This window comes from Papio anubis, chromosome 13 (genome assembly GCF_008728515.1).
Source record: "Papio anubis isolate 15944 chromosome 13, Panubis1.0, whole genome shotgun sequence".
NCBI lineage: Eukaryota > Metazoa > Chordata > Mammalia > Primates > Cercopithecidae > Papio > Papio anubis.
Window position 1 is genome coordinate 65061222 of NC_044988.1, and position 21256 is coordinate 65082477.

Below are 21256 nucleotides of genomic sequence, written 5' to 3' on the forward strand. Positions count from 1 at the left end.
TCGCACTCTTCCTACAATCTGTCACCTCTCATGTGCCCATCAAATTCATTGGTGACCAAAAAAAAAAAAAAAATCTGTGGATTGAACGGCCCCAGTTCAGAAATTCCCAGTTACACTGTTTTAGGGCTGAACTTGTTTCTTAAAAGGCAGTTCTAATTAGAGTGACATTTTGTCCACTGTGGTTCTTAGTTATGAAAATAATGAGCTATGAAATTCCAATTTATTGTTGACAACTTAAACGGCCAGGCACTGGAGCGGCGCGTAACTTCCGAGTGCCACTCTACCTAGTGACAAATCTATTCTGGCTATGGGAGGCTGCCGGCTGGGCTTGGAAGGGTCCCTGTCCCCCTCAGTCTCCATGGGAGATTTGGAGGCTCCACAGCACCAGAACATGAGGACCCCGTGTTTGGATGTCCCCTCTGAAAAAGGCTCAGTATCTTGCCCTGAGATTTCAAACAGCGAGCAAAATGTCGGCTCAGCAAAGATGTCTCAGCAAAAACAAAGGAAAGGCCTTCTTTCTCTCTCCCTCTCTCTCTCTCTCGGTACAATGAAGAGGCTCCACAAAAAGATATCTAGGAGCCTTTTGGCTTTAGAAGTCTGATGCTGAGACAGTCTAAAATATTGTGCTCTCTCTCCCTTTCTCTTGTCTTGTCATTTATCTCTCTTTCTATTTCTCTGCCTTTTAAAAATCACTCTCTTTTCTCTTTGTCTTCTTTTTCTCTTTTTCTTTTCTCTATCTCTCTGTCTTCCACTTTTCTTCTCTCGCTCCCATCCGCCTGCCTAAAACAACCATCTAACAAGAAAACCGTGCTAATGTCCTGCAATCGCCCCCTAACTCTGGGGTTCATTTGCTTTCTGAGTGCTAAACAGGAGTGAAGCCCACAGCCCCCACAGCTCAGGTAACCTGCACTGGGCTGAAGGATGAGGAATGAACCCTGGGATCAAGGTCCCCAAAGGAGCTGCCAGACCGCTGGTCCTAAAACTTCTTCCATTGGCCTCAAGCAAGCAGCCTCCCCAAGGTTATTAGAAGCTGTTGCTCCTTCCATCTGAGAGAATTTCTTGAATTCCAGCAGATGAAAGGGAAGGAGCCAGCAGAAAGTCACAATGTCACTGACATACTTCAAAATATTTATTTCCTATTCAGGCGTCTGTGCTCAAACCATAATGCAAGTTACAGGACAAAGGTTGTTTTCTGACCCGGGGAAAGAAATAGTGAGAAAGCACTGAACAGCTAAACCCAAGAAAGGTCCTGCCTGCCAGGGCAGACCTAAAACAAGATCTCATGCCCAGAAACAAATCTGTGGCTTTGTTTCGGGGGTATGGTGAGACCCACATGGTCTAGGAGTCCTTTAGGCGTCATCACAACCCAGGTACTGCCTGACTAGATAAACCTGTGTCAGTCACTTTGCCGCTCTAGGTTTGTTTTCTCATCTTAAAATGTGCTTCATTGGATCATGCGGAGGCCACTGAGAAAATAAACGGGAGTGCTAAAAGGCTGCATGGCCCTATGGGAGAAGCCTCATTGTTACTATTTTGTTTGCAGCAAATCACCAGGTCAAGTGGCAACTTTCAAATGTCACATTTGAAAGTTGGTGTTTGGGTTTTTTTTTTTCCTCCTCTCTAATTTAACATATATTTTGGATGCTTGTCACTACAATGGAAATAAAAATATAGAGAAGGAAAATACTGCAGCCCAACATAACAAGGTTGATGATAACCCAAAACTGAAAGTAATGGCTGACTTTTAAAAGTGGAATACGCTTTCAAAAACATTAAAATGAAACACTGAACTCTGGTTATGTGATATTAAGGATTTTCCAACCAGTCCTACTCAGGGACCCGGCCTCGCCTAGGATGTATAAGGGAAATTCCCAAGAACGTCTTTCTCTTGAGTTCTTTAGAACAATTCACCAGGCTTTCAGAAAACATGTCAACCCTCCTGAGTAAGTCACCCTATTCCACATGTCACTAGAGACAGGGGTTTCCCAGGGCTACTTGGAATTGGGGCTTTGCAAACTCTAAAGCGCTCTGCGTGTGAAACAAAATGCCGTCATGATTCTCACTATGATACTGTCATATTGGACAGCTGCTGGGTCCTGTTTCAGGTCTTTATTTGAAAGATCAAGGGAAGCCTTGAGCTCCTGCCTTTACCTGCCAAGAATTTTGCTGACACAACCATGGCTGACCCGAAGCTGCCTGGAGATGTCGCAGGGCCTGACACCTTGATGAGCAAGTTCCACTATCCTCTGGCGGACTACATCCGGGAGTGGCCGTCCATTCACAAAAACCCCCCCAAGCTGATTCACTCCTCCATGTCCTGAAACAGATCAGAAACAAAAGGAAAGGGAAAGGGTGGTTAGAACCAGTCACATAGGAGAAGCACCGCTGTGAGGACCCAGAGCCCCTCTGATCACAAATGGCCGGAAGGCTGGATGTCTTGCGCCTGGAGTCCAATCGTGCAAACTACACGAAGTCCCCAGATTGCATTTTAAAATTAATCTTAGCCTTTGTCCATCTGCAGCCAGACTGTTGAGCTATTGACAGCAAACATCCCCATACTATTATTAGCATTTTCCCCGTAATTTTTCTAAACAATGAAATGTGTGAAGACCTCAATGTAAACGAAATGGGCACAACTTATTATGTGATGCTGAAGTCTAGGGAAGATCCTGGGGAGAAAATATGCTTTAAAATACATCACATTTAAAGAGGAAAAAAATAAAACTTGTTTCCTTTTAACAAATGTCTTTAAAAGTGAAAAGAACAACTCCAATAAACATATATCTCAGGGAAAAATTTTAAATCAGCAATCTAATTTAAGGGCTAAGGAATTTTTTAAAAATTTAACAGCATCTGCAGAGTACTGAGGAAAACACCAACCATTGCCTTGTTTAAAACCCTCCCTTTAAGGTGAGGCTGACATGCAGACTTGACCACTGTGCTTTCTCAAAGCACACAAAAGAAATGGGTCATAGCATCTTCTACACATAGTACATTCCACTCCACTGCACCGGGATTTGTTATAAAGGAGTTTCCCTGGAATTTTTACAATGTTTTGCAATTGACAAACAGCTTTATTTTGGTGCAGGGAAAATAAAGAAACCTACAAAAGCCTCTGGGTCCCAGGTTTTACAAGGAAGGGTCCTGGGATAGATTTTAAGTAAAAGGAGTCTGAGAAAGTGCCTCCTCCACCCTTCTCTTACATCAAGGTCCAACTGGAAGGACCCAAGGACCCAAGTAAATGAAGAACCAAACCAGTAAACACAGAGTGATCCAATGCAGCAACATCATTGACCTTACAGCTGTTAATTAGTCACTCACTGACGTTGCTGTTGACTGGAGCCCAAAGCCAAGTCAAAGCATTTATTGATGCTCCTGGCAGCTCAGAGGCAAAGGAAGGAGAAATTCTCTGAACCGAGACTGGGCTAGGACTGGACAGTTCAAGGGAAAGACCTCAAAGGTCTCACACGCATATATACACTCCAACTCTAAAACATGAAATATCCACTTCATCTCAAGTTATTTCTTCCCAGTACTCAACTACTACCCAGGTTCATGAACCACATCTGAAATAAAGGGAGCAAAAACCCCCGTAATATAACGTATTTCCTAAAAACTGTCCAAGCAATCCACTCAAGTTTCCCATGAATATTTTCCAAAAATTTTATAGATAACTGAAGTACTTAGTTCCAGTTCTAAGCTGGATTTCTGATTTCCAAAATGATCTTTATTCAGTTTTGATTGTTCTAAAACACTCCAGATATAAGAAAAAGGAAAACCATTCCAAATAGGATTTTGCAGTTAGAAACATAATTGCATAGTTTTTCTAAAACAGAAAGACTGTAGCCACCCTGGTCAAGAGCCTTCAGAAGGCTTTGTTCTGGGGCTGGGAACACCTGTTTAAAAAGGTTGTACAGATCTTTCAAGAGTAGGCTGGATTTAAGTAAAAGAAAATGAATTCAAAATTGGTATAAGCTCATCTGGGAAAACAAAGGGCAGGCAAAGGAACCTTAAACGCCCAGCACACTTTTGATATGGCCTGGGAGTCCAGTTATTATGGTCCATCTGCAATAGTCTGTTCTCTATGTCACTGACAATTGAGACTTTCTGCCCAAAACACAGTGGCAACCTTCAGAGGACTTACATTCCAAAAGCTGTCCTGCAGGACATTTGTGAGCACTGCAGGCTGTTTTGTATCATGGGAAAAACCCTAAAGGTCTCCTAGAGCCTGGTCTCTCAAGGTGAGAGCAGGTCCCCAAACCCTCTACCCTTGACCACATAGGCTGAGCTAGTAATGCTCTTTCACAATCTCATCTATAGGTCCACAGCTGACACCAGACTTGGTATGACCTGGGAGCCTCTTACCTTCCTCAACTTCCTTGAAAGGTCCCCAAGCCCCTTTGGCCTTCTCCACCATCACAATCCCACCCAATGGAGCTCTTAGAGGGTGGTGGTGAGAAGGTTTATAACTATGGTGTGAGGAAGGCCACTTACTCTGGAACTGGTCAGAAGTGAAGTCCAAAGACTGAATGAGGCAAGGCAGGATGGGGAACAAAAAGAGGAAAAAAGAGGTGTGTTGAGAGAAGTGCAAAAGTGGGAACTGAATGAGATAGACAAGCAGGAGAGACAGAGCCTGGAAAGGAAGCAGCAGGTTAGGCAGGCAGAGGAGAGGGAAAAGGAATAGAGAAGCTACAATAGGCCAAGAAAAGAAAGATGAAGGTGGCACACAGCGAGAGGCAACAAGAAGAGAAACTGGAGGAAGCCCAGGAAGGGGCTTCTGGAGGACAGGGGACTTCTCTAGACAGAGAAGTCTACAGACTTCTTTGTTTTCTGGTCTCGGACAACCCAAGTCCCAGCCTGTACTTCCTATGGACTCCAATTAAGTAAGGACGCATCCAGTGAAAGGGGGACTGACACAGAGACAGAGGCAAACAAATCAGGTGAAGACCAGGAAACAGACCCACAGATAAAAGAAAAAGACAGGCCACAGGACAGGGCAGACTGGGCAGTGTTTGGAGGGGAGTGAGGAGAGAAAGACTGAATTGCAGAGGCTCCTGAGGCCCTTGTGGCTCTGGTCTGGAAAGGGCTGGCCTCCACAGATGCTCCTCAGGCCCTGATAAGGACATGCTACCCACCACAGGCCCTCCCAATACCACCAAAGACCATAGCTGAGCATAGGATTTTGGGGAAAGGGTCTTTGCTGACTCAGCCACAGATTGAGCTCCAGGGCCCCCATAGGATCATTAAAATTTTTCCTAGATGCACCAGAAAGAATGAAGGGGTACAGAGACAGGCAAACAGGGGCACAGGGAAAGGGCAGAGAATAAATCTCCCTAATGGACTCTCCAATGCACAGATAGGTACTGACACATGTGGAAAGTCAGGCAGTAGACATAGATATGGTTAGACTTGACAGAGAGAGAGCTTTGCATGTGTGCATACCCATTGCCCTCTCTCTGGAATCTGAGTCCCTCCCTCTCCCCTTCTGTGAACCCTCTGAAGCCTCATTTTTATGCCTTTGTCAGATGGTCAGGGAGACCCAAGAACCAGCTCCAGCTTTGCCAATGTGAACTTCCTGAGTCAGTCCTTTTGTCTCTCTGACCTCAATATCATATTCTGTAAAATGGGTGAAGCTGAAGGTTTAGGCCACCCTCAGGTAGGACACTGGCTGTAAGTGTTTTATAACTGGTAAAGATACCTAGGGAAACAGCTCAGGAAGAGAGCAGGAGGTTACTGTGCTGATGAAAATGATGAGCCTGGAATAGTGGGTAGCGACTCCTCCAAACTCAGAAGGCCATTTCCTGGAAGCCCCTGCCCCTCTCCAAAGAAGCTATCCGGCTCTGAAGCAGTGGTGGGGGGAAGCAGTGGTAGGGGGATGGAGGCAGGGAGAGGTAACAGGAAGAAGAAACTGACAGGGCCAGGAGGAAGGTGAGGAGGTGGGACCTGATCTGATCCTCTACTACCTCAGCCACCTTCCAGGATCTACTGCGCCCCCCACTCCCCATTGCTAGCAAGTTGGGGCCACAGAGCAGGCCTACATTGTGCAAGAAAACAGCTTTGGGCCTCAGAACCGAGAGTGCTTCCAGAGAAGCCAAGGTCTTGCACCAGCTCTGGAAGCTAGGCTGGCTGGGGCCCAGCCCCCACTGTGCTACCAGGGAGACTGAAAATGGGAGGGAGCAATTCCCACGGAGGGGGCAGATTGACGGCCGGGACAAGGAGGCACAGACATTAGCGGTTGGCTAACCCGCACCTGAAAGGAGCTGCCTTCTCCACACTGATGCTTAGCCGAGAGACCACCAGGTCTGATGCTATCTCCCCAAGAGCTAGGGCACAACCTCAGGGCCACGGAGCTCTGGGCAGAAGGACACAGTGAGGGCCTGTGGATTTCCACCGGTGAGCAGAGAAGCGCAGGGGCTGATGCTCCCCATCTGTCCCCATAGTTGCTCCTTGGCTGAGCCAAGGGCTTGCCCACCTCTCAGAGCATTTCCCCAACTGGTTTGTTTTGGGCTTCCATTGCGAGATCAGAGCCTCCCCAGAGCCAGGCTGGAGTTCAAGCCGGAAAAGGCTGTGGAGGGCACTGGGGTCACCACAGACTGGAAACCAATTGGGCACAGGCCCCAAACCTTGAGGAATCGTTTGGACTGGAACCAGAACGGGCAGTTCCTCTGCACAGAGCTCCCCACCGCTTTGGTGGATTACTTCAGACTCAGAAAATTGACACAAAGAGAAACTGAGCTGCCCGAAGCCAGCCCTGGCTGCGTAGACAAGCTTTCCCCTGCTTGCCAGACCACTCAGCACTCGGTGGCAGACACGGACATGCTCGCCACGGGAAGCTCGCCTTCTCTCCAGACGGGTCTCTGCTGCCTTTGTTAAATAGGGGACCTGCGACTAGGAAAGCTGGATCCCAGGCTTTGGCGCGGGGGCCAGGCATGGGGAGGGCTTCTAGCCCGGGAGCAACTCCCTGACCTGCAGCCCACAGAGACCCCGAGCGGCACCCGAGCGGAGGCTGCCAAAGCCTGGCACCTTCCTCGAGCTACAGGCTCACCGCAGCAGCAAGAAAGAGAGCGATTCGTTCACGCCCGGAATTTCGCCCGGTAATCTCCAGATCCCTAATCCAGCGTTAACTCACCGTGGGGAGGCATCTCACAGGAGGCTGTGCTAATGGGTGAATTGGCAGGATCCCTGCGAGCCAGGGAGCCAGGCCGGCCTTGCCCTCGCCCGAAATGACCCTTCCCGTCTCCTACACACGCTGCGTCTTTCAGAGGTGGGGGTGTCTGCGTGGTGAATAATTGGCTTCCTTTTTCTTTCTTTTTGCTTTCTTATCCTCCTTTTTTAAAGGGGAGAAGCCATGAGAAAAGGCGTCCTGCAGAGAAGGACCTAATGGGGTCTTTAAGGGTCTCTGTATGAACTGGCCAGCTCCTAAGCAGAAGCTGAACTCAGAAACCGCTACTTCGTTGATTTTTCAAAGCCCCCTTCTCAACTCCAGGACACCTTTGGAGCCCTAGCCCCGGTGTCCTCGCTTAGCTCTCAACCTCTTCCTCCACACATACAGACACGGGTCAGGGCCCCACTTTCCCTCCAAGCTCCAGTCTGGATCAGCCCCGCGGCTGAAAAAGGCGCCATCGGAGTAGGGGTGTGGGGCGCTGTCTGAGACTCAGACTGACCTCTCCCTACAACTTACTGCCCTCCAACTGGCCTGGCCCGGAGCCCTCTACGGGTCCAAGCCAAGGTTGTCCGAAAGAGCTGAAATGTCGCAGCCGGAGCCTTGAAAGGCTGCAGCTCGCTGCCCACGCTACGCGTTGCCGGAGGCGGGATTCCCGGACCAGGTGCTCCAGCCCCGGCGGCCAAGCGCGTTGTTTCAGGTCCCCTGCCTGGGATCCCTGCACTTTGCAAAGTTGTCTGCGCGGCTGCAGAGGTCCGAGATCCTCCCGGCCTTAGTACCTGACCCACGGTCCGGCGCCCCCAACCCGGTCCCGGCGGGAGAGTGAGAGAAGCGAGCTCGCCGCCTACTTACTATGCATGGATGCAAACGGGTCGTGCTTACAGTGTATTTCCATCGGGGCGCTCCAGACTGCAGGCCGGCCCACGCCGCCGCCTCCCGGCGCCAAGGGGCTGCCCAGGGCGGATAGGTAGCCGCGCCACCAGGCCAGGCACTGTGCGAGCTGGGCTCAGAAAACACTGCTGGAGCTTCGAGGTCTCTCTCAGAGCCTCCCTGCTGGAGACCGCCGGGAGCTGTGCGGAGAGGCGGGAAACGGTGCTAGCGCAGCCCGGCTGGGAGCGGGTGCCCAACTCCGGCTGGCTTCCCTCCCTGGCTGGCTCAAGCGGCGGCTCCGGGCCCAGCCCGGGGTAGCTGCGGCCAAGGCGCCCGCGGCTTCGGGGGCATAGCGTAGCGGCCCGCCTCCGGGACAGCCAGCAGCCCCCGGCCCCGGGTAGGAGCAGCTCTGAAGAGGCCGCCGGAACACTCGGCCCTTGACTTCACTCAGGGGGCAGCGAGACCCGGGGGCTGCCAGGCTGGTTCCGCGGCCTCGATGCCTCTGGGGTCCTTCCTCGACCCCTCGGTCTCCGCCAGATCCTTTCTTTCTCTGCTTCTCCGAGTCTCTGGGGCTCAGACTTTCCCCTCGGCCTCTCTCCAACTGGCTCTCCGACGTCTCTTACGAAGTTGCAAAGAACTTCCTCTACGGCAGCGCGGGGTTCTTGCGGGTTTGGAGATGCTTCCGCCCCTGACGCTTGGGCCGCGACTCCGAAGTCCCCGGGAGCGTGCAGCCCTCCAACCCTGAAACCCGCTGCCTTCAAAGTTCCCGCGGCCCCCGCTGCTCGCCCATGGCCGGGACCAGGAACGGGGACACCAGCGAAGGACTCTTCCTCGCCAGGGTGTCTACCTCGTGCCTACCAACTCTTCGCGCCCCGCCGCCCTCCCTCGTGGGTCTGGTTCCACTGTCTTTCCGCTGCCTCTTCCGGGACGGCCGCCGCGCCTGCCCCAGGCGTGGAGTGAGGAACAGAGGAGAGAGCAGAGGGTTCCCGCCTCCAAGGCCGCCGGGGCTGCCGGGGCTGAGACGGAGCCGCAGCCGGCTCTGACTCCCTGCGTTGCTGCCGCCGCCGCCGGCGCTAGCCCTCCGCCTGCTCGGCGCGCACAGTGCGCCACCGCGCCGCCCCGAAGCCGCTTTCAGGACCCGCTGCGTGTGGACAGCGCCGCCCGGGGCTCAGCTCCCTCCGGGCGGGGGCGGGGCGGGAGCTAACCTGCCAATCACGCTCCACCAAGCCAATCAGAGTGGCGGCAGCCGGCCCTGGCCCGAAACACCGACCCATTGGCTAAGCAGCCCACGGGCTCCGCCTGATTAGCGGATACCTGGGCAATGGGAGAGAATGGGGGGCGGGGCCCAGGCGGCGGCGCCACGTTCATTGACAAACGCGCTGGACTAAGGCCTAGTGGATCGCTGCTGTGGGGAGGGGGAAGGCGGCCCACGCATTGCCTGGAGAGCCCTGCCGCAGGTCCCACGCGGGCTCGACCTCCCCAACGCGACGCTGGGATCCTGGGACGCTCTCAGGGCTTGAGAGCAGCTGAGTGAAGGGTGAGAATGGGGGAAGTCTCCAGAAAAAAAAAACAATCTATGTTGGAGGAAGACAAGGAGCACAGTAGATCCAGCACCATCAGGCTCGTGATGGAATCGGACTGTGTGCATCGGAGTGTGTGCATATCTGCCAGTTCTGACCTCACTTTCCTCATCTGTAAAATGGGCAGAGTGGGGTTAACTAGATTTTAATAAAGGCTCCTTCCACGGAAATATTTCCTAATTTTATTTCCTAATTTTATCAGGTACCTACTAAACCACCACTGGCTCCTCCTCGTCCACCCTCCTCCCTCACTCCACCTGCAGGGCCCTCAATGCTGCATTACCCAAAGGCAGACACGTTGGGGGAAAGGGGAGAAAATCTCACACTCTTTTAAAAGTTAGTAACTGGGGCGCACCAGGGCGCACCTGGGTGGAGGGGCTAAGGCTTTGGGCCAGGTTGCCCAAGCAGAGTGGCTGGCCCTCTTTCCTGCCTCAGATCAAGAACTGCCAGACGCTTTGGGAGCTAGTGTTGCGCTTCTGTCCACCGGAGTAATTCCGCACCCAGCTCCAAGTTTCTTGAGAACCGAATGAGCCAAGTCGCGTCCAGGGCTAATAAGGGCCCCTGAAGCGGGCGGGTGTGCGGGCGCATTCTATCTGCAAGGGTCAAGCAAAGTGGCCAGGCGCGCTACAGTAGGGCAGCTTCCAGTTGACGGGAAAACCCGACCTTCCGTCTACAGAGGAAGTTCCTGTCCCTATGTAGACAAAATGGATGGATTTGTAGCAGAACTCTCTTGCTACAGAAAGGATCTTTGACTAGAGAGTCCGTTTCTTGGTGGGGTTTAAGGCTCTGAGACAACAATCAAAGAAACTGGACCTTGAAAAGGAAGCATGTGATAGTCATTCTTCACCCAGGAAGCTATAGTTAGTTTTGTGAGTCATCTGGGCCCTGGCACAAGAAATACGCTGAGGATTCCCTTGCCCCCAGCAACTCAGGGAAGTGGTCTGAAGACTCACTTTGTATTTCAGGAGTGATGTTCCGCTAATATTAAACATAAATTCACCAAAACAAGGGCTTTGAGATGCCTGCTCCAGGACTGGGCTTGTAAGGAAGATAGAGTACAGGGTGATCATGGGAGTATTCCTGGGTTATCCTCTTGTTTTATTCTCTGCCTCGGTTTGCCTTCCTCTGCCTTCTATCTACTCATGCTCTACTTCTCAAACTCCTGCACTGGGTCGACCCTTGGGCCCACCTTCTGTCCTTGTTCCACACCCAGCTGTCCCTGACCAGTAGACAAGTTTCCGGCGCTGACACCCGTCCCCACCCCCCACCAGGGCACAGCTGCGGAAAACGGCCCCAGGCGGGCCTCTGGGGACCCAGGAGGCTGCAGTGCGCGCTGGTGTGGAGTGGCGGCGTTATCTCCTCTTTGTCTGGAACCCCGCCTGTCCGGATCTTCCCCTTTCACCCCAGGCCTTGGAGCAGGAAGATCGCAACAGCACAGAGGGACAGGGATGGAATAGAGTTCCCGCACTGGCTTCACCGATAGCGCCCAGTGGGTCGGAAATGACCAGAATTCACATCCTCGGCTCAGACTCAACATGGCGGCTTGCACACCTACTGGAGAGGCCGGAGTGTGGGACGCCCTGAGGGATGCAGCCAGTGACACCCCCACCCCCAGCCTCTCTTGTTGAGCTCAGGCCTACAAACCCAGGTTCTCTAGAATCTTGCGCTAAAAGAGTCCCGAAGCTATACTTTCTTCATTTCACAGGTGCAGAACCCGAGGCCCAGAGGCAGGATACGACTTGTCCAAAGTCACACAGCAAGTCTGGGGTAGAAGAAAGGCTGCGGGCTGGAAACCTTTCTCAAAAGGGCCTCTCCAGAGCCGCTCTCGGGATAGTGAGGGAGGGGCGATGCTGCCAAATCGAAGAACTCGGCTGGAATATGCCCGCACACGCAGGTTTTCCTTCGGACACCCGTGAGCCTTGTATAGAAGCCCCAGGGCACGGCCCGAGCAGGAGTGGCGCCGATTCCCTGTTTCACACAGTAGGTGTCCGGCTTCGGGACTGTGTTCTGGTGCGTGGCACACACAGGATCCGCCTTACCTGTGCACCCAGAGCAGCCCCTTCCCGCACCTCGCGGCGTTCTTGGGGGAAGGAGTTTCCCCCTGGGTGGGGGTGATTCATCACCGCCCAAGCGGGCCGCCTCTGGGAAGTTCCAACCCCAAAGGCGCGACCAGACCTGATACCGTGATCACCTAGCCCAGCCTTACAGGTCACCAAACGACAGCTCAGAGAGGTTACGTGACCAGCTCGAGGCTGCACAGCAAGTCCACGGTGGAGCTGGGCTACTGAGTCTCAGTCCTGTCTCTGAACGCCCACGAGCCGCAGCCTTGGTCCAGGAGAAAGAGACTAGCGCGGGGCTGGTCTCACCGCGGCTCTCAACGTAGTCGGGCTTCTCTGTGATCTACAGTGATGCACTTTCTTTCTCCCAGTAGCAGAGCTTTGGGCCGGGCCCTGTGCTAGGCGCTGGGGACAGGAGACCGCGAAAGGAAACTATCCAGGAAGAAATTCATTTATGTAAACCAAATTGCCTTTGAAAGTTTTAGTACTGAAAGACAGCCCATTGAGAATAATGTTTGAGAAGCCAAAGACCTCGCTTCACTGGGGACACACCCCCTCCCGGCTTTCCCTTCCACGCCTCCCAGCGCACTGCATTCCGCCGCTTCAGGATGTGGGGGCTGCTAACAGTAATCTATTAGCCTGACATCGACTCCCTCAACCCAAGGCCAGCCCCATTTCCCTGTTCTTGCTTCTGACAAAGTGGATCCCAATAGGGCTCAGACTGGTTGCTCAGTTCTGGAAAGATCAGGGATGCTGCCTGCATGGCTGTCTCAACCCATTGAGTTCTCTCTAAACTTCATTTTTAAAAAATAAAAAAATTAAGTGTCAGAGGGAACGAAATTGACCTGAAACTATACAGAAAGTCAAGGCACCGCAGATTCCTGCATGATTCCTGCCCCTGGATCAGGAGTCTGCTCTACTTGACCTGGCTCTGTTTTCAGGAGTTCTTGAAGAGGATGGAGAAAAAATGAGAATTTAACCAGGTTTTTCAAGAATCGTGTAAAACCACCTTAGTCGGGGTGTGTTATCATTACCAGCATGTTCTGCAGGCCAGGGGCGCTGGGACTAACTCTGTCTCCCAAAGACTTGAAACAGGCAGCCCCTTCTAAAGTCTCTGCTTCACCGTTTATTTAATACAGAGAACAAACCCTGAGATGTGACTTCTTAGGCTCTGTGAGATGAAGCTTCATGGATAGGGGTTTGTTACTATCTATCACTCCATCCCAGGCTCATTCCAGAACTGTGAGACTTGATGTCAATGTCCAGTGGGAAAGTATTCAACCCATCCAGACCTGCCTGGGCCTAAGGACTCAAGGGCTCCCATGGCAAGGAGAGACTACTACTTGCCCAGTAGTAGTTTTTCTCCAAGGGAGTCCATGGAGAGAGGGGGGAATCTGTCTCTTCTCCCAGCAGGAACAGGAGGTCTAAGGGCAGAGAGATCACCTTCCATTCCTATTCCCTCCATTACTCATGCTTTATGATCTCCTACAAGTCCTTGCCCCTCTCTGAACCTCTGTTTTCTTTCCCTACAGCAAGGAAGACATTAGAGGAGAAGGTCCTTAAGTGGCTCCCTGCTTAGTGTTGACCTGACCTTATCATGGGCTTAGAGCCAGAAGGACACACTCCCTCCCCATTGGGCAGATAGGGAAACTGAGGTTGGGGTAAGAAATGGAATATGGTTCTGAAGGAAGAAAAAGGAAGTCTATCGGCCCATGAAATACCTAGAAGTTGGGAGAAGGAAGAAGCTCTCATAGGAACCAGACCTGGACACCCCTTTGAGCACCAGCTTGGACAGCTTTTCAGCTTCCCTCTCTTCTCCAGCCCTGACCCAGGCTGGAGTGGACAGGTGGAAGTGCAGTCTCACTTGAACTGTCGCCCTTTTCCAGGCAGGCAGCTCTTCCCCAACCCATCAGTGAGGAGGGGCGTGGCTCGCTAGATTTTAAGCCCTGGCCAGCCTAGGGCTCCCCTATCTCACCCCACCCCAAGCCCCACCCAGTCCAACTGTGCTGAGGAATGAAATGCTTTATTGATTAAACGATTATTCAGGCGATTGAACTAATCAAAGAGCCCATCGACCGTCATGAATTACATTCTTCTAGACAGCTTGTGGGGAGAGCCAGCCCGAGGACTGCAGAGACCCTCTCCACAACACTCACACATCCCCGGTTCATTCCCAACAAATACACAATGCCCACTTCCAGGCTCAGGTCTCTCTGAAAGCCCACCTGCTGAGAAACGCAGGAAGAAGGGCCTTCTGAGAATTGAGGATGGAGCAGAGAGGTTTCCAGGTACCTTTTCCTGAGCCCTCATCCCGGAAACACTCTTCTGCCTCAGATCTCTGCCCTCACTTCTCTTCAGCTACGATTTTGGAAATACAGTTATGCCCCAGGAGTTGTCCTGGGCTTGGGGTCTAAGTTTATCCTTTTTGCTCTTAGGCTTGTATTTGAGGCTGGAGTAGAGGTGGGGGTTCTCAGAGGGCACAGGGATGGGGGAAGGACTTCTTGCCTGGGCCAGGAGTGTGTTTGTGTGGGAGTTTCACAGTGGCCTAGTGAGTGAAAGAGGGCCCCCATACCTGACTCATGCCTCAGGGCAGATGGAGGCCTACTGTCTCTGATACCTCCTCTCAGACATAAACACATCCTGCTACCTACTTCTCAGGCCTGTGCGAGGCACATGGGGACCTATGCCAGAGAGGCCTGTGTGCACACAGGCACCAGAGCTGAATGCCCAGACTATGCACATGCACCCACCCACTGTGCTCCACTGGAGCGGCACCCACAGGATAAAACCTGAGGACACAGTGTGTGTATGTGTGTGTGTACAAGGCCAGTGTCAGAGGCTTGTCTAGGTGAAAGTGAGGGGAGGCTGGGGGTCCCTAAAATGTCACAACTAACGCCACAGGTGTCCGCTCTCATCTTCAAGGTTGTGCCTACCACAGGAGACCTGTTTGTAGAAATGGTAGCCTCAACAGTGCCCACTACACACCAAGAGGCACATGCCCCGAATTCACACCTTCATTCCTGGTTCTGTCTCCCAATAGAATGGAAACTGGGCCTTACTATGCACATGCTAAACACCACGGGTCTCCATAGGCCCCAGACCCACGTCTAAGAGTTTGCCTAGAGACACAATGTGAACATTGGCATGTATGCATTGGACAGCTGTTGACATCCAAAAATGGAAAGGTCAGTGTAGCCACCTCTTTCTCACTTCCAAAATCACTTGGGATATAACAGGTGAACGCAGACCCTTAAAATAGTGGATGTACACTCAGATATTTCCCAATTACATAAATAACACTCATAGTAGACACACATTTTGGATACCTAGAAGAATATACACACAAATACTAACTTATAAACACATACGAATACCTCACAGGTATAAAGATACACACACACACAGACAAACAAACTGTTGGACACAAACTCATATATTTTTATATCTTTTAAAAATACATATACAGGGACACACAAACTTATTGTCAGTCAGGCACACACTGAGCCCCTTATATAAACATACAGGCCCTAACTTGCAGACCCCCGGAAGGACACCAGCATAAACATTCAGAAACAGAAAAACACAAACTCACAGATACTTGGACTGATGCAGAAGTGTGTGAACAGATAGGTGAAAAAACGTAACAAACAGGCCGCAGTTAGATAGACAGTCTCTACGAAAATGCGGGCACCCCCTCCTCCTCCAGGGTCACCCTGCGTGGGGACCAGGGCCTGGCTGTGTCCCGGAGTTTGCACGTCTGGAGCCCGCATCGCGGTCCTACCTGTCCTGCTGGTCCGAGGAGTCGGATAATTTTTCTCTAAATCCATTTTGATTTTTCAGGACTTGATGGAATGGACAGGGAAAAAAGTTTCCACTTTTTTGTGCCTTTTTTTCTTTTTTTTTTCTTTTTGGTGTCAGGGGCCGCTCACAGGTCGGAATAATTCAAGCCTTCCGCTCCCCCGCGGAGCTGGGGTAGCTGATCACTGAGCTGAAACTAAACGTTTTAGGTGGAAAAAAAGCGTCCGAAGGCACCGTGAAATGATTAAGGAACTAAAGAGCTTCTCGCCATGTGAGATCATGTCCTGTTCTCGCCAACATCACAAGATGTCCCCAGACACGCCGCGCCCCCAGCGCGCCGCCCCGCACTGCCGGCCCGGAGCGAGGAAAGGGTAGGCGCTGCGCTGCCGGGCCTGCTCAGCGCGCCAGACGTGGCGGACCGGGCCGGGCCGGAGTAGAGCGGGAAGCCGGGAGAGTAGCAGTGCTGCTGCCGCGGCGCCCTAGACTTTTATAGGGGTTGGGGGGGGAGGGAAGGAAGGCTTCAGACTGCGCCGGGCGCTAGCCAGCGCACCTACGGGAAGGGGCAGACCGAAGCCGAGCCCGGGAGCCCGGGTCTCGCAGCCGCACCCTCTATTAAGCCCTTCGCTTGGGGGTCGCGGCCCTCTGCGCTGTGCGCGGGGCCTGTGACATCTCCATGTGCAAATCCCGCTGCTTAGACGGGCGCAGGCCGGGTTTTTGTTTTTAAAGAAATTAACTGCTCGGCCACGCAGGTGCTTTTGAAAGGGGTTGCAAAGGCTGGCAGTGTTGCCAGGCACAGAGGGGACGTTCCCGTTTACTCAGATTCACCCCTAGGGCGGCGCCCGACCCCAGGGTTCCCAGCCATCCACCCCCCACCCCAATTTGCTGGGGCCCTGTCTATCGCTGGGCCCCTGATCCTAGGGCAGCGCCAGATCCCTAAAGCCCCCAGGTCCCATCCAGTCTCCTGGTCCCAGAACCCCTCCCCACATCAAGTTCCATTCTGGCCCAGAGCATGGAGGTTAAGCTGTGAAATGCTGGAGATGAAATCCGGGCTTCCGCTTTGGAGCACCCGGGCAGAGCAGAACATCTCAGTAGCTCCTGGAGATTGGCGGGAGTTCCAGACACCTTAACCCTGCCCATAAATGGAATCGCATTGCCCCCGAGCCCTGAGACGTTGTGGAGTCCCAGAGCCCCAGGACTTGATTCCAGAGAGGAAATCAGATCCAGAGAGACCGGGCAGAGGTGTGGCATGTCCAGCCCTCTCTCTTCGGCCCAGGCTCAAGCCTCCCCTCCCTGTTACCCTCCCCAGCCTCGAGTTAGTTCAGCTGCTGGCCTGGCCACTGGAAGCCTGTGGGGCCCTGCAGCGGGGTGGTCGCAGGGAAAAGGTTCTCCAGGGCGGGGGAGCGCTCCGTAGGAGGACTCTCGGCCCGCCGGACAATGGCAGTTTTGGAGAGTGAATCGTCCTCAGCAAGAGTGTTGTTTGTTTTTTGGAGGGGGTGGTCACGAGGCTGGGTCGCAACCTAGGGGGAAGAGCCTAGAGCTCGAGGAAAGGGGGGCCCCCGGCGGCAACTGGACATCACATATCCACTGAGCAGATTTCGCCACAATCGGAAATGTGGCTGTGGATTCCCGGGCGGCCCCCCCACCAAGTGGTCTGCGCAGTTCCCCAGCGCCGCCTCCTCTCTGCAGCCTGCCGGCCCGTGTCCCTACCCCGCAATTTGATTTTTGGCCATCTCCGAGCGCTCGACTCATTCCCTCCGCAGCCTAGCCCCAGCTCACGCCGGGAGGCAGCGCCTGGGAGGTGCGGCCTGTCCGCGCCTGGAGATCAAAAGCCCTCCCGGAATTGACATTTCACCCCGGGCTGGGGGCGGGGGTGTTGGTGTTTTGTTGTTGTTGTTGTTGTTGTTGTTGTTTCCATGTAGAGGGTTTGTTTTGTTTTTGTTTGTTTTCTGTGAGTTTTCATTTATCCATGGGAGATTCTTTTGTTTCGGGTGTTTTGCGTGTTGCTTTTTCGTGGGATTGATTTTAGCGGGTTTTGCTCTGTAAGTCCTGGTCTTTGGGGTGAGTTTTGATTTTGTGTGATTTTGTCCTTTGTCCTTGCAGGCTGTCTTTTTGTGTGTCGTTTGTAAGGCTTTTCCTTCTCCGCGGTGTTTAGATGTGTTTTGATTTGGTGTGAGTGGGTGTCGTTTGTGTGTGTGTTGCCTTAGGGAATTTCGTGTTGTGTGTGCTTTGTTTCCCTCGATTTGGATTTTATTTTTTTGAACTGTACGTTTTGATGGGGGCTGGGGTTATGTTTTCATGTGTTGGCTTTAGTTTTTGTGTTTGTGAGATGCTTTGGTGAGAGTTTGCATGTGTATTTTGGCTTTTGTGGGGCTTTGGGATTAGGGAGGGGACATCAGCCACTACTCCGTTCCTGCCCACACCCATGAAGGGCAGAGGATCAGGCCAAGCATCACGAATCGTGGGTTCGCTGTGCTCTGCCGCATCGGGCTCTGGACGCTCGAGACCAGAGGGAAACAAAAGTGGTTCCCGAGGGGGCGCCCGCTGGTCGTCAAAACCTCGCGGGCCCGGAGGCGCCGGTGCTGGGTCAGAATCACAGAGCCCCCCTCGCGGGGTACCGTGGCCCAGCCGCCGTCCCCTTGCCCACCCCGTCCCCTGTGAGTCGGTCTCCCCTTGCGCCTGGACAGCGTGCTTCGGACCGTCCGGACTCCCGCAGCGTTGGCCCAAGGGGCGGGTCCCCGCAGCGGAGCAGGTGACGAACCACTTCGGAGGACACGGAATTGACGCTGTGGCCCTAGAGATACGGGACAAGGGGCCGGAACGCGGGGAGTCTAGGCTCAGATGGGCGTCGGGATCCCGGAAAAATCCCCCATCTCCCTTGACCGCAGCCCTAGAATCCCAGAAACCCAACTCCGCGCAGCTTTCGGTTTGGAGAGCCCGCCCTGGTTTGCAAGCACAGATACATGTGCCCACACCCGAACACACGCAGACACCGCCAGAGAGCGAGACAGCGAGCGGGCGCCTCCGTAGCAGTGGCCTGTGGGGCGGAACCGGCGCTGGCGCCGCCTCAAGGGGAAACCGAACTGTAGTGACCGGAAATGTTCCGAGGACAGAATAAGCCATTCCTTCTGTCCACGTTGCTAGGACTTCTCCAGCTCAACACACCTTGGTTTGTTTAATGTTACACGAGGGACAAGAGGAGAGGCAAATTTAGAAGCAGAGACACATGCTGGCTCAATTGGCGAGGAAATACAAGCAGAGTCTATACAGAAAGAAATATGGAACGGGGAAATTAGACTGTGGGGAAGGCAGATTGGAGGCCCCGAAAAGGGGCTGGTGCGGAGGCTCCTCCAGGCCCCTGCTCGCTCTGGCATTCTGTGAGAAGGAGAAAGCAGAAACCGAAAACAGAGAGTGACAGGAAAAGAAAAGAGACGCAGAAGGGGTTGGCCTAGGCACGCTGCGAGCTTTCCTCCAGCTAAGACGCTGAGGGCAAGGGAGGGGGAGGCCGACGTTGCCAGGCGAGGGGCCAAGGTCGGGCTCTTTAACTCAGCCAGGAAACATCGTGGGGGGCTCCAGGGCTCGTGGAGCCCGAACTGGAGCTCAGTTCCGGCCCGGTGCCCCTCTTCCCTAGACGCCTAGCCCGGAATCTAGCAAAGGCTGGGCCATCGCAGTCCGCCGCTGGGCCTCCCTCTATGCGAGTCCTGGGAGAAGCCGCAGGGAAAGACTCTGGCACTGGGGCTCGGCTCCGGAGCTCGCGCAGAGCATGAGTGGGAGCCGACATCCAGGCAGGAGGTAAAGAAGAGGCCCCGCCCTAAAGCTAAGGGCCCAGTTCTTCGAGAGCCTGTGGCCGGAGCTGGACTCACAGGATTCGGGGTCCGCACAGCGCGCACGTGGTACCGCATCTTCGGCAGGCGGCGCCCCCAATGCCCAGCCCCGCCCTGCTTCGTTTGCCGGGCCTGAACGGTGTCAGCATTGAGGGTGGACGCCGAGTCGCGGCGAGTTGGTCCCTTGCGGTATAAACTTGGGTCTTGCCTAGGGGCGGTGCCGGGATGGATGGGGGCGCCTCTCCAACTGCAACTTCCCCAGCGCAGAACGCCAAAAAGCGCACTTCGCGGGCCAGCAGCCGCCTTGGGGTTTCAGGCGGCGCCCGCGGCAGAAAGGAGCTGAGGATTGGTTTGGGTCAAAACACCCATTTCAGCTGGCGGTGGGGTCCTCTGCGCATACAGGACTTCCAGCTCCGGGTGCTGGCTCGCTGGGGCACCATGTGCCAGCGACTCGCCACCCGGAGATACTTGTGTTGCGCTAGAATACGCGATGGGTCTGTGTTCGGGTAACCTGGGGCTCATGGTGGGTTGTTGCTGTTGTTGTTTTACTTTACCGCTTTTCTTGCTTTTATTAGAAATGTTACTGAGAGAAACCTCAAAGAGCACAGACCTGGGTCGTTTGGATGGGTTCATTTCAACTCAAATCCAGTAATTCAATTCAGTTCCACGACTGGTTTCCAGCGCACAGGTACACATGGCAGACGTCAAGTGTATGCCGTATGCATATGCACAGAGACGCTATTTGAAGGCAACTCTTGGAGAATTTTCAGATAAAATTCACTCTCCTGGAGTTACATTCGCAATATATGAATATGGAAAACAGGCAATCAGTTGTATTTAAAATTTGCCAACACGTCCCAGCAATCCACTCTCACCTAAGAATCCAAAATAGGGCATTGAAAAGATTTACTGGCATTCTGGTTGTTTAACATTGAAAACAAGTGTAAATCAGTTCATTTCTCTTTATATTTATTTTCAAATTTAACAACACCATAATAAGTGTAAGTAATAAAACCATATTTTGCTAAAGAAAGTTTGCACATAGGATGTTTTATTTCTATCAGTACTTATACGATGTTCAGTTAGCTCTCCTCACCCCCTTTTCTTCTATTTCACCGTGTAATGTGAGCTTTAAATATTCATGCGTCGGCCCAGACTTGCATTTATTTAATGTGTTTTAAACTAATAACATTTTAATGTGATATAATTTGATTCCATGAAGTATTGGAACATAAAAGAGCCTACTTCACAAGCGATTTTGAGTGAGGGTGAGCGCACAAGCTAAACGATTCTTTTAGTTTTGGACGCAGATCAGAGTGTTAAACGGAAGTGAGGCGCGCCTTTAGGTAGGCCCTTTAATATTCTCGCTTACTTCATTCTCCATTTTTCTGTAGTAACTTCAGAACTGTGGGAGAGGATCACCCCAGGATTGGGGTGCTTTCCCTGGAGCCTGCCATGTCAACCTGCAAATCGCCAAGTGAATACCTCAGCCCCAGGGCAGGTTGTGGGCTGATTTCTGTTTTTTCTTTTGGGAGGAAAGTCTTTTGGGAAGGTCAGAGGACTACAGGATATGAAGTCTGGATTTGAGAATGTGCCGGAAATAAAATTGTGCTCTAAAAATCTTTCAGATTTGCTGCTGATTCGCTATCTTTAGCAACCCAGCCCAGAGTAAGATGGAAAAGATGAGCCATGCTTGGGCCAAAGCACCTTTGAGATGAGCTCTGAAGCCAGTCTCAGTGTTTAGCCATCACCAGAGACACTTCCAAAGCCTTAACTTTTCCTTCACTTTGTACTGGGGGTGGGAACCTTCTGGCACTGAATGCAAATCTAAAAAAAAAAAAAAAAAAAAAAAAAAAAAAAAAAAAAAAAAAAAATCCTCTACACAAAGAAAAATTAAAGATATCCCCTAATTTATTTTCAGTCAGATGAAAACCATTTGAAATATCTAATATAAGGAGCTTATGAACA

The 21256-nt window shown here is 52.5% G+C and overlaps 2 protein-coding genes across 3 annotated transcripts in view; one reads left to right on the forward strand and one right to left on the reverse strand.

The window, feature by feature from the left end:
* PAX5 (paired box 5) overlaps nucleotides 1-16935 on the reverse strand; it is a 113465-nt gene extending 96530 nt beyond the window's left edge. The window contains exons 1-2 of one of the 2 annotated variants that reach the window (XM_031654325.1): nucleotides 15451-16935; nucleotides 2152-2317 (exon numbers count right to left, since the gene is read on the reverse strand). In XM_031654325.1, coding sequence (XP_031510185.1) covers nucleotides 2152-2317; nucleotides 15451-15496 — 212 coding nt within the window. In that variant the 5' untranslated portion in view covers nucleotides 15497-16935. The other variant, XM_031654326.1, reaches the window with a different exon arrangement.
* Nucleotides 16936-17102: 167 nt separating this feature from the next.
* Nucleotides 17103-20321, forward strand: LOC116270046. Its single transcript, XM_031654327.1, has one exon. The coding sequence runs from the start codon at nucleotides 17890-17892 to the stop codon at nucleotides 18580-18582; it is 693 nt and encodes a 230-aa protein (XP_031510187.1). The 5' UTR covers nucleotides 17103-17889; the 3' UTR covers nucleotides 18583-20321.
* The last annotated feature ends 935 nt before the right edge of the window (nucleotides 20322-21256 follow it).

Coding starts and splice junctions, on each gene's coding strand:
- LOC116270046 (XM_031654327.1), top strand. CDS start 17,890: ATGAAGGGCAGAGGATCAGGCCAAGCATCACGAATCGTGGGTTCGCTG.